At 48.3% G+C, this 13,511-nt stretch overlaps 1 protein-coding gene across 1 annotated transcript in view; it reads left to right on the forward strand.

The window, feature by feature from the left end:
• Positions 1-13,029, forward strand: part of LOC123876222 (mucin-2) — a 73,109-nt gene extending 60,080 nt beyond the window's left edge. Inside the window, exons 4-10 of the mRNA XM_045922404.1 lie at positions 58-217; positions 997-1,170; positions 2,137-2,315; positions 2,855-2,990; positions 3,146-6,170; positions 6,486-11,024; positions 11,362-13,029. Of these exons, the coding sequence (XP_045778360.1) occupies positions 58-217; positions 997-1,170; positions 2,137-2,315; positions 2,855-2,990; positions 3,146-6,170; positions 6,486-11,024; positions 11,362-11,591 (8,443 nt within the window). The 3' untranslated portion in view covers positions 11,592-13,029. The remainder of the gene's footprint in view (positions 1-57; positions 218-996; positions 1,171-2,136; positions 2,316-2,854; positions 2,991-3,145; positions 6,171-6,485; positions 11,025-11,361) is intronic.
• The last annotated feature ends 482 nt before the right edge of the window (positions 13,030-13,511 follow it).

The raw sequence follows: 13,511 nt of genomic DNA on the forward strand, positions 1-13,511 counted from the left end.
CATTTTATGTTGAACGCAACAATTTTGTTAGGTACTTTTACTAATTAATTTTTTCAGGTACGTTTCACTGGGAGGCAGCCAGTCTCGATACTCTTTCCGAGTACCGCTGAATGGCTGTGGTTCAAGACCGCTCTGCAATGCCTGTGGTACCATCGACAATGTGCTCGTCTTCCAAGCGGACGACCTGGTGCAAGGATCTTATGATTTCGCTAGGAAGGTAAACTGTTTTTGCATATTTCCCTGAGAAGTACTCAGTCCTGGCACTCGTTCCGAAATCTGCTGAATAGCGGCATTTTCAGACCGCTCTGCAATGTCTGAGACTATGTCCTACATTATAACCAAACGGATGACAGGTTGCGAGCGATTTGGCTAGGAAAGTAAATTGTTTTTATACTTATAATATAATATTTCACTGAGAAATACTATTTTACTCGTAACACTCGGCACAATAGGTATTCATTTCGAAAACCTACCATTGAAAAGTTGTAGTTCTGGACTGTACTGCAATGATTTCCATTCCAACCATCGGCGACCAATCATCGACAATATTGTTGATGACTTGATGGTGGTATTCCAAATGCCCTAAGATGTTTCAAGGAAAGCGAGCGCTGAGAATATTAATTTATCTACCGATGAAAAAAGGCTTAAGTATTTAGTAATGAATACAATACGAAGCACAAAAAAAATGATAACATGGAGGGAATCCTTTAGTTTTGAACTATGTAGAGTTCAAAACTAAATATAAAATAATAAATAAATGTATGTGGGGTGGAGTGCTTGTCCTTTGTAACCTTATGGTTGATATAATTCTAAATTAAATTTTATTACGACCAATTCCTGCGTGTCTAATTTAATTGAGATGCCAAGAAAACTTAACTTTAGTGTGGTGTTCTATTGTATGTCATCAGAGATTTTGCTTAGGTAGGTTTAGGTATAGTATTGGGCATAGTAGGTTTATTAATGAGAAATTACATCCAAATCACTCATATTTTTCAGGTCTCCTGTGCAAGCACGGCCTTGGAAGTGTCCGTGGGTGGCAAGAGACAAGAGCAGACGCATATATTGAAGCTGAAGCCATTCATGGTGGACATGCTTGATGTTGTGGCCGTACAGGGACCAGCTGGTGGCGTGGAGTGCTGGATGGACATTCAGAAGGGAGTTTTCCCTAATGTAAGTTTTCTCGATAGATTTTCGTAATAAGAGCATAGTATATTTGCAACCAATTCTTTTAAACTGCCTAGATAAAAAGTAACATAATATTTAATTAAGAGGTAATTTTTAGGGTTCCGTACCCGAAGGGTGCCAACGGGACCCTATAATTAAGATTGCGCTGTCTCCATCCGTCTATCTGTCAGCGCGCTGTAACTCATGAACCGTAACAGGTAGAGAGTTGCGATTTTCACAGAGAAACACATAATAAAAATTTCAAAAATTAAAAAGTAAAAGTAGTAACTGTATTATTTTGTACAATGGTACAGAACCCTTCGTGTGCGAGTCCAACTCGCACTTGACCGGTTTTTTATTATGATAATAACTAACAATAATACAGTTTCGGGCTGGGATCTCCGTTCCGAGTACAGTCGGGCCTCTGTAATTGAATGATGTGGTCAAACGATGTTTCTTTAAAACTACTCGGTCAAGCTAAGTTTGCACCTCGCGTCAATTACGTCACACTGAAGTTTAGGTACGGTATGCGAACCGTACTGACGCGACAAGACGACCGCGGGGAGGTGAGCGGGTAAGTGGGAGAGGTGCCGCATTCCAACGAGGTGCAAACTTAGCGCCACCAATCGAAATGGACGATTGGTTAGTGCCCCTGCACTAAACCAAGGCGTGCAAGGTGGCAGGGGTGCGGGGAGCAAAGCCTCTCTGCGTGACGCGCGTGCGACCATTCTCCGTTGAACGGACGGACAAATAACACAATATTATTTACTTAGTTGGGTTTACATGTTTAATTAAGTAACTGTGAAATTACCAGACACAGTCTACATCCCACACAAGGTACAGCATCACCAAAGATCGCTCAATCGTCCTTTTCGCGCATTTCAATTTCTTTAAAGCATGGGTTGCAAATCCTGTTTTGTTTTATTAAAACTGTTCTAATTTCTAATTTACTTTTATTATTAAAAATTACAGACTACTCCTTTGGAAAGTTCCATTAAGATCGGCGAGTACCTCACCATCTTGATTTACTTGAAAGACATCAGGAACCAGTTCAATCTGAAAATCCACGATTGTTGGGCATACGACAATGAGAACTATGACAGTCCTCAAACGAACAAGATCCAACTGACGGATAAAGAAGGATGTCCTAAGTAAGTCTACACCAAAATATCGAAACGATGCTTCTGAGATTTTTTTCCTTTATTTTTTAGAGATTTATATACAAAGAATCAAAAGCTTCATTTGCTATAATCCGCTGAACAAGGCAAATTTGACTTGTATTGTATAAAATGCAGCATGCGACATGCACCAACCGCCCTCCGCCTTCCCAATTGATTTTCCGGGATAAAAAGTTGCCTATGTCAGTTTCCGGGATGCAAGCTAACTCTGTACGTACCCATATAAATCGGTTAAATGGATGAGCCTTTATGAATCCCGTGGGAACTCTTTGATTTTCTGGGATAAAAGTAGCCTATGTGCTTCCCTGGGATGTAAGCTAACTTAACACCTTTTATCGAACTCGGTTAAACTGTTGGGCCGTAAAAAGATAGCAGACTGACAGACAGATAGAAACACAATTTCGCATTTATAATATTAAAGTATGGAACTATGGATAAAGAAAAAACGTTTCTCCGTGGTAGTATTTAAAAACGATAGTCGGGTTTTAGTTTTCAACGTTATATTATTTCAGGAAAAAGAAATTCATCGACGTATGGCAGAAGTCCACAAATACAGGAAAGAGTGGAGCTACGTTGATAGCTTACAGCAAAGTAAGCGCCTTCAGGTTCCCCGAGACAGACCAAGTGTACTTGACTTGTAATGTTGAGGTAAGTTGATCTCAATCATCAACGTAGCAAGTGACGTTGCCATTGTGCTCCAGTGTGTTAGGTCTCTAAATCTAAATTATTAGATTACGCGACTCCATCAGAAGATTCTTTCTTCAAAAGAAGTTAACTAAACCGATGCTCTCCCGTGTTTTCAGCTTTGCACAAGCAGCTGTGACTCAAGCTGCACTGGCGTGATTAAAGAAATTACCACAACTACGGAACCTCCACGATGCTACCCAGGCAGCACAGACTCTCGCTGCCCGAGACCCACAACTCCGGAACCACCACGATGCTTCCCAGGCAGCACAGATCCTCGTTGCCCAAAAATTACCACTCCTGAACCACCGCGATGCTTCCCAGGCAGCACAGACTCTCGCTGCCCGAGACCCACAACTCCGGAACCACCACGATGCTTCCCAGGCAGCACAGATCCTCGTTGCCCAAAAATTACCACTCCTGAACCACCGCGATGCTTCCCAGGCAGCACAGACTCTCGCTGCCCGAGACCCACAACTCCGGAACCACCACGATGCTTCCCAGGCAGCACAGATCCCCGTTGCCCAAAAATTACCACTCCTGAACCACCGCGATGCTTCCCAGGCAGCACAGACTCTCGCTGCCCGAGACCCACAACTCCGGAACCACCACGATGCTTCCCAGGCAGCACAGATCCTCGTTGCCCAAAAATTACCACTCCTGAACCACCGCGATGCTTCCCAGGCAGCACAGACTCTCGCTGCCCGAGACCCACAACTCCGGAACCACCACGATGCTTCCCAGGCAGCACAGATCCTCGTTGCCCAAAAATTACCACTCCTGAACCACCGCGATGCTTCCCAGGCAGCACAGACTCTCGCTGCCCGAGACCCACAACTCCGGAACCACCACGATGCTTCCCAGGCAGCACAGATCCTCGTTGCCCAAAAATTACCACTCCTGAACCACCGCGATGCTTCCCAGGCAGCACAGACTCTCGCTGCCCGAGACCCACAACTCCGGAACCACCACGATGCTTCCCAGGCAGCACAGATCCCCGTTGCCCAAAAATTACCACTCCTGAACCACCGCGATGCTTCCCAGGCAGCACAGATTCTCGCTGCCCGAGACCCACAACTCCGGAACCACCACGATGCTTCCCAGGCAGCACAGATCCCCGTTGCCCAAAAATTAGCACTCCTGAACCACCGCGATGCTTCCCAGGCAGCACAGACTCTCGCTGCCCGAGACCCACAACTCCGGAACCACCACGATGCTACCCAGGCAGCACAGACTCGCGCTGCCCGAAACCCACAACTCCGGAACCACCACGATGCTTCCCAGGCAGCACAGATCCCCGTTGCCCAAAAATTACCACTCCTGAACCACCGCGATGCTTCCCAGGCAGCACAGACTCTCGCTGCCCGAGACCCACAACTCCGGAACCACCACGATGCTACCCAGGCAGCACAGACTCTCGCTGCCCGAAACCCACAACTCCGGAACCACCAAGATGCTTCCCAGGCAGCACAGATCCCCGTTGCCCAAAAATTACCACTCCTGAACCACCGCGATGCTTCCCAGGCAGCACAGACTCTCGCTGCCCGAGACCCACAACTCCGGAACCACCACGATGCTACCCAGGCAGCACAGACTCTCGCTGCCCGAGACCCACAACTCCGGAACCACCACGATGCTTCCCAGGCAGCACAGATCCCCGTTGCCCAAAAATTACCACTCCTGAACCACCGCGATGCTTCCCAGGCAGTACAGACTCTCGCTGCCCGAGACCCACAACTCCGGAACCACCACGATGCTACCCAGGCAGCACAGACTCTCGCTGCCCGAGACCCACAACTCCGGAACAACCACGATGCTTCCCAGGCAGCACAGATCCCCGTTGCCCAAAAATTAACACTCCTGAACCACCGCGATGCTTCCCAGGCAGCACAGACTCTCGCTGCCCGAGACCCACAACTCCAGAACCTCCACAATGCTTCCCCGGTAGCACTGATGATAGATGTCCAAAGCCAACACCAACTCCAACCAGACCAGCATGCTACCCAGGATCACCAGACCCAAGTTGCCCTCAACCACCACGGCCAACCACATTGAATCCACCCACGTATTTGCCACCCTCAACACCAGAACCCAAATGTTTTGCAGGTTCCACAGATGAAAGATGCCCTCAACCTACCACACCTGCGCCACCTAAATGTTTCCCTGGTAGCACAGACCCTCGCTGCCCGAAGCCTACCACTCCGGAACCTCCACGATGCTTCCCTGGTAGCACAGACTCCCGTTGTCCGAGACCTACCACTCCAGAACCTCCGCGATGCTTTCCTGGTAGCACAGACTCCCGTTGTCCAAAACCTACCACTCCGGAACCTCCCCGATGCTTCCCTGGTAGCACAGACTCCCGTTGTCCGAAACCTACCACTCCGGAACCTCCGCGATGCTTCCCAGGCAGCACAGATCCCCGTTGCCCAAAAATTACCACTCCTGAACCACCGCGATGCTTCCCAGGCAGTACAGACTCTCGCTGCCCGAGACCCACAACTCCGGAACCACCACGATGCTTCCCAGGCAGCACAGATCCCCGTTGCCCAAAAATTACCACTCCTGAACCACCGCGATGCTTCCCTGGTAGCACAGACTCTCGTTGTCCCAAACCTACCACTCCGGAACCTCCACGTTGCTTCCCTGGTAGCACAGATTCCCGTTGTCCGAAACCTACCACTCCGGAACCTCCGCGATGCTTCCCTGGTAGCACAGACTCCCGTTGTCCGAAACCTACCACTCCGGAACCTCCGCGATGCTTCCCTGGTAGCACTGATCCTCGGTGTCCTAAGCCAACCACTCCGAAACCAACAAAACCAGCTTGTTACCCAGGATCACCAGACCCTAGCTGTCCTCAACCACCACGGCCTTCAACATTGAACCCACCTACTTACTTGCCGCCCTCAACCCCGACGCCTACTACACCTGCACCACCGAAGTGTTTCCCTGGCAGTGATGACCCTCGTTGTCCCAAGTTCACAACTCCAGAAGCCCCTAGGTGCTATCCCGGAAGTACAGACGTACGTTGCCCAAAACCTACTACACCGGCTCCTCCGCAATGCTTCCCCGGCAGCACTGATCTTCGCTGTCCAAAACCTACTACACCAGCTCCTACAACACCTGAGCCACCGAGATGTTTCCCTGGTAGCACAGATTATCGCTGCCCTAAACCTACCACTCCAGCACCTCCAAGATGTTTCTCCGGTAGCACAGATCCCCGCTGCCCCAAGCCTACAACTCCAGCACCTCCACGATGCTTCCCAGGCAGTACAGATTCTCGCTGCCCGCAACCTACTACGCCAGAAGCTCCAAGGTGCTATCCAGGTAGTACTGATCTACGTTGTCCCAAACCAACTACACCAGCCCCACCAAGATGCTATCCTGGTAGCACGGACTCACGCTGTCCTAAGCCTACCACACCAGCCCCGACCACGCCAGCCCCTCCAAGATGCTTCCCAGGCAGCACAGACTCTCGCTGCCCGAGGCCAACAACTCCGGAACCTCCACGATGCTTCCCTGGCAGCACAGACTCTCGCTGCCCGAGACCCACAACTCCGGAACCACCTCGATGCTTCCCAGGTAGCACAGACTCTCGCTGCCCGAGGCCAACTACTCCAGCCCCTCCAAGATGCTTCCCAGGCAGCACAGACTCTCGCTGCCCGAGACCCACAACTCCGGAACCCCCACGATGCTATCCAGGCAGCACAGACTCTCGCTGCCCGAGACCCACAACTCCAGAACCTCCACGATGCTTCCCTGGAAGCACAGATCCCCGTTGCCCAAAACTTACCACTCCTGAACCTCCACGATGCTTCCCTGGCAGCACTGACTCTCGGTGCCCTAAGCCAACGACTCCGAGACCGACAAAACCAGTATGTTACCCAGGGTCACCAGACCCTAGCTGTCCACAACCACCACGGCCTTCAACATTGAACCCACCTACTTATTTGCCACCCTCAACCCCAGCGCCTACTACGCCTGCACCACCAAAGTGTTTCCCTGGCAGTGATGACCCTCGTTGTCCCAAGCTCACGACGCCAGAAGCCCCTAGGTGCTATCCTGGAAGTACAGACGTGCGTTGCCCAAAACCTACTACACCGGCTCCTCCGCAATGCTTCCCCGGCAGCACTGATCTTCGCTGTCCAAAACCTACTACACCAGCTCCTACAACACCTGAGCCACCGAGATGTTTCCCTGGTAGCACAGATTATCGCTGCCCAAAACCTACCACTCCAGCACCTCCAAGATGTTTCCCCGGTAGCACAGATCCCCGCTGCCCCAAGCCTACAACTCCAGCACCTCCACGATGCTTCCCAGGCAGTACAGATTCTCGCTGCCCGCAACCTACTACGCCAGAAGCTCCAAGGTGCTATCCAGGTAGTACTGACCTACGTTGTCCCAAACCAACTACACCAGCCCCACCAAGATGCTATCCTGGTAGCACGGACTCACGCTGTCCTAAGCCTACCACACCAGCCCCGACCACGCCAGCCCCTCCAAGATGCTTCCCAGGCAGCACAGACTCTCGCTGCCCGAGGCCAACAACTCCGGAACCTCCACGATGCTTCCCTGGCAGCACAGACTCTCGGTGCCCGAGACCCACAACTCTGGAACCACCTCGATGCTTCCCAGGTAGCACAGACTCTCGCTGCCCGAGGCCAACTACTCCAGCTCCTCCAAGATGCTTCCCAGGCAGCACAGACTCTCGCTGCCCGAGACCCACAACTCCGGAACCCCCACGATGCTATCCAGGCAGCACAGACTCTCGCTGCCCGAGGCCAACAACTCCGGAACCTCCACGATGCTTCCCTGGCAGCACAGATCCCCGTTGCCCGAGACCCACAACTCCGGAACCTCCACGGTGTTTCCCTGGCAGCACTGACTTGCGATGCCCTAAACCTACAACACCTGAACCTCCCAAATGCTTCCCTGGTAGCACAGACTCCCGCTGCCCAAGACCCACAACTCCGGCTCCTCCACGATGCTTCTTTGGCAGCACTGATCCTCGGTGTCCTAAGCCAACTACTCCAAAACCGACAACACCAGCATGTTATCCAGGATCACCTAATCCTAGCTGTCCACAACCACCACGGCCTTCAACATTGAACCCACCTACTTACTTGCCACCCTCCACCCTGGCGCCTACTACGCCTGCACCACCAAGGTGTTTCCCTGGCAGCGATGACCCTCGTTGTCCCAAGCTCACGACTCCAGAAGCGCCAAGATGCTTCCCAGGCAGCACAGACTCTCGTTGCCCGAGACCAACAACTCCGGAACCACCTCGATGCTTCCCTGGCAGCACAGACTCTCGCTGCCCAAGGCCAACAACTCCGGAACCTCCACGATGCTTCCCTGGCAGCACAGACTCTCGTTGCCCCAGACCAACAACTCAGGAACCCCCACGATGCTATCCAGGCAGCACAGACTCTCGTTGCCCAAGACCAACAACTCCGGAACCACCTCGATGCTTCCCTGGCAGCACAGACTCTCGCTGCCCAAGGCCAACAACTCCGGAACCTCCACGATGCTTCCCTGGCAGCACAGACTCTCGTTGCCCCAGACCAACAACTCCGGAACCCCCACGATGCTATCCAGGCAGCACAGACTCTCGCTGCCCGAGACCTACAACTCCAGCACCTCCAAGATGCTTCCCCGGTAGTACAGATCCCCGCTGCCCCAAGCCAACAACTCCAGCTCCTCCACGTTGCTTCCCAGGCAGTAAAGATCCTCGCTGCCCGCAACCTACCACGCCGGAAGCTCCTAGGTGCTATCCAGGTAGTACTGACCAACGCTGTCCAAAACCGACTACACCAGCACCACCAATATGTTATCCTGGTAGCAAGGACCCACGTTGTCCTAAATCTACTACACCAACCCCGACCACGCCAGCCCCTCCAAGATGCTTCCCAGGCAGCACAGATTATCGCTGCCCGAAACCAACCACTCCTGCACCTCCAAGATGCTTCCCTGGTAGCACAGATCCCCGCTGTCCCAAACCAACGACTCCAGCTCCTCCACGTTGTTTCCTAGGCAGTAGAGATCCTCGCTGCCCGCAACCTACTACACCAGAAGCTCCAAGGTGCTATCCAGGAAGTACTGATCTACGCTGTCCAAGACCAACGACACCAGCTCCACCAAGATGCTATCCTGGTAGCACAGACCCTCGCTGTCCAAAAATTACCACTCCAGCTCCTCCACGATGCTTCCCTGGCAGCACTGATACTCGGTGCCCTAAGCCAACCACTCCTAAACCGACAAAACCAGCATGTTACCCAGGTTCACCAGACCCTAGCTGTCCGCAACCACCAAGGCCTTCAACATTGAACCCACCTACTTACTTGCCACCTTCGACCCCAGCGCCTACTACGCCTGCACCACCAAGGTGTTTCCCTGGCAGTGATGACCCTCGTTGTCCTAAGCCCACGACTCCAGAAACTCCTAGATGCTATCCTGGAAGTACAGATACGCGTTGCCCAAAACCAACTACTCCGGCTCCACCGCAATGCTTCCCTGGCAGCACAGACTCTCGCTGCCCGAAGCCTACCACTCCAGCACCTCCAAGATGCTTCCCCGGTAGTACAGATCCCCGCTGTCCCAAGCCAACAACTCCAGCTCCTCCGCGTTGTTTCCTTGGTAGTACAGATCCTCGCTGCCCACAACCTACTACAACAGAAGCTCCAAGGTGTTATCCCGGAAGTACTGACTTGCGCTGTCCAAAACCAACTACACCAGCCCCACCAAGATGCTATCCTGGGAGCACTGATTCGCGTTGCCCGAAACCTACTACACTGGCTCCTACAACTCCAGCACCTCCAAGATGCTTCCCCGGTAGCACAGATCCCCGCTGTCCCAAGCCAACGACTCCATCTCCTCCGCGTTGTTTCCCAGGTAGTACAGATCCTCGCTGCCCGCAACCTACTACGCCAGAACCTCCAAGGTGCTATCCCGGAAGTACTGACTTGCGCTGCCCAAAACCAACTACACCAGCCCCACCAAGATGCTTCCCTGGAAGCGCAGACCCAAGATGCCCAAAACCAACAACACCTAAACCTCCGAGATGTTTCCCTGGCAGCACTGACCCTCGGTGTCCTAAGCCTACCACTCCGACACCAACAAAACCAGCATGCTATCCAGGATCGCCAGACCCAAGTTGTCCTCAACCAACGAGACCTACCACTTTGAACCCACCTACATATTTACCTCCCTCAACACCTGAATTTAAATGCTTCCCAGGCTCTACAGACTCGCGCTGCCCTCGGCCTACTACACCTGAACCTCTAAGGTGCTACTCTGGTAGTACTGACCCTCGTTGCCCAAAACCAACAACCCCTGAACCACCAAGATGCTATCCAGGCCGTTCTGACCCTCGTTGCCCCAAACCAACTACTCCTGAACCTCCAAGATGCTACCCAGGCAGTTCTGACCCTCGTTGCCCCAAACCAACAACTCCTGAACCACCAAAATGCTTCCCAGGCAGTTCTGACCCTCGTTGCCCCAAACCAACAACTCCTGAACCACCAAAATGCTTCCCAGGCAGTTCTGACCCTCGTTGCCCCAAACCAACTACTCCTGAACCTCCAAGATGCTACCCAGGCAGTTCTGACCCTCGTTGTCCAAAACCAACAACTCCTGAACCACCAAAATGCTTCCCAGGCAGTTCTGACCCTCGTTGCCCCAAACGAACAACTCCTGAACCACCAAAATGCTTCCCAGGCAGTTCTGACCCTCGTTGCCCCAAACCAACTACTCCTGAACCTCCAAGATGCTACCCAGGCAGTTCTGACCCTCGTTGTCCAAAACCAACAACCCCTACTTCAACACCCAGTTCATGCTACCCTGGATCTAAGGATCCAAAATGCCCACAACCGTTCGCTCCCAGCAGTACAAATCCCCCAACCACATACTTGCCACCATTCCCTGCAGAAAATGAAGTAAGCCCGTCCAGAAGATTAGTCAAGAAAAGTTTTGATTACTACGATGATTCACAATCGGATATTGGTAAGATCATGTTTCATTAATTTGTCTTATAATAATTTTATTCTAATGGGGAATTTGGCAAGGATTATAAGTCCTCTTATCACTTCACTAAAGTTTATCTGTAACATTCTTACTCACTTCTGTTAAGCCTTAATTTTAGTTTAGTTTTTTTTTTGTTTGAAAGGTGGCTTGATCGAGAGTGTTCTTAGCTATAATCCAATAAAATCGGTTCAGCCGTTTGAAAGCTCTTTTCTAGCAGTTACTGTAACCTTCACTTGTCGGGGGTGTTATAATTTTTTAATTTACACTTTTAAATTTTGGATCGGATTGGTGTAAAAATTGTTCTTTTATTTTTCAGACAACATCGATTTCGCCCGAACAAAACCGAGGACAAGATATGCAAGGGATTTATCAAGAACTCTAGCCAATGCTATTGAATCCAGCACAGGATTGTCTGCATACGCCTATATAGGGATAATAGGATCTATTGTTGTCGTTTTGTCAATAGCAATGAGTGTATTTGTGCTCAGATCTAAGAAAAATCTGAAACAAGAATCAAACGTAGAAAATAATAAGCATCCTTGCTAATCAAAAAGTTTTATAAGTATGTGATATTATATACGTGTATGATATTGTTAATAATATGTTTAATATACGAAATTTTACTATAATACTTTATGTAATATGGAAGCATAATACGAAATGTAATTTTTACTTATTTTTAATGAAACTTTCACTGCCTATATGCTTTATAAATATTTTACAGGCATTTGTGTTGATGCCTATTTTATATATAAATAAAATAGTGCCATAGGATTAATAAAAGTACGCATTACTTACTTTAACATCGTTTTAGCGATGTTATATAAATATATACTCATATTGTCCAATTTTTGTAATGTACCTACCTACTATAATAATAATAATTTATCATACACGCTTAGGCAAAGGACAGCTTTTATTAAATGCTACTTAAATACTGGTTTTAAATGATAATTATTACCTAAACCCTAGTCAAAATATAAACAAACACCCAGTGTATTTAAAACTGATAATATTAAATGTATTTCGAGCACTATATTATTTTATATGCATTATTATATACTCATTTGTGATATATTTGTAAATATTTACCAGTATAGTACGATATTGTGGCCATTCAATTTTATAAGTTAAGTTTTTGCCAATTTATTATATTATAATGTCGATTTATGTGAACCTACATTCTGTGTTGTGAGAAAATTGTACGAATTAAGTATAATAATCGCAATTATTATATTTTATGAGTACTAAAGTTCAAATTGTGCAATGGAAACCGCGTAGGTTTATATCGAGGGATGATTTATTTTATGATGCCCTATTTCACGAAGACCGGTTGGCCATATTTGTGTGTGCACACGTACACATTATTGCATGGCACACAAAATGCATTAACGCTGGTACTCTCACTACTAGAACCAAAGCTGAGCGGTCTAAAATAGAATAACATACACCCCGCCAAGAGCGTATCATGGATGAGCCTTTACCGTTTTCTAACGTCAGCAAACTCCTAATAATATGATAATTGCGATACAAGTGTAAGACGAACAAAGTTTGGGCACTTTAAACTTGGTATTCATTGCAAAGTAAGACAGATTTTTACAACAAAATATATACCTACGTGCAGTTTCCGCATCTTTTTGAACAGAACTATTGTATGTAGTGCCTCTCAATACTATTTTGATGAAATTAACAACTCTTGCTAACTTCACTCACAATTTCATAAAGCCTGGTATTCAACAAAGAGATGAGCGGAGATTTGTTATGACCAATCACGTAATATATTTTTCACGTCATCTGTGGATAATCTGATTGGTCTGCTAAACCACATATCCGCTCATCTCCACTTTAGTGGTTACCGGGCCTTACGTTTCCCACATTGTTTTTTTCTTGTGCGTGAAATTAGTAGGAGTTACAAAGTTCTCCGTCATTACCTACTTATTTAGTTCTAAATAGTAGTTCACTATCCACAATACAGAATGGCAGGGAAAAGGAATTTAAATGAAGAAATTAAATGTTAGTAGGATTGCTTGTTGAGTCAATCAAAGTAAAACATTCTATGAATGTAAAAAAGTATTTTTATTTTCTTTACCCTACCTTTACATGATATTGCTTTAACAAAATTTATTATAAAAAATTAAAATATCTTCCGATATACTTATATGCAAAAATAGGTAGGTTACACTATTTGCCTTTTCTCATTTGGTAAATAACACAACTCAGGTACTCAAAAAGGTGCATAATTATGTACCTTTTCTCATTTGGTAAATAACACAACTCAGGTAGGTACTCAAAAAGGTACATAATTATGTACCTTTTCTCATTTGGTAAATAACACAACTCAGGTACTCAAAAAGGTACATAATTATGTAAGTATTACGATCACAGTAGATTAAATGAAGTGTAAGTAATAGTCAAAATATAATAAACTAATGTTCTCATAAAACGTTTTACATAGACGACTGCACG

This window comes from Maniola jurtina, chromosome 21, assembly GCF_905333055.1.
Source record: "Maniola jurtina chromosome 21, ilManJurt1.1, whole genome shotgun sequence".
In the NCBI taxonomy this organism is placed as follows: Eukaryota; Metazoa; Arthropoda; class Insecta; order Lepidoptera; family Nymphalidae; genus Maniola; species Maniola jurtina.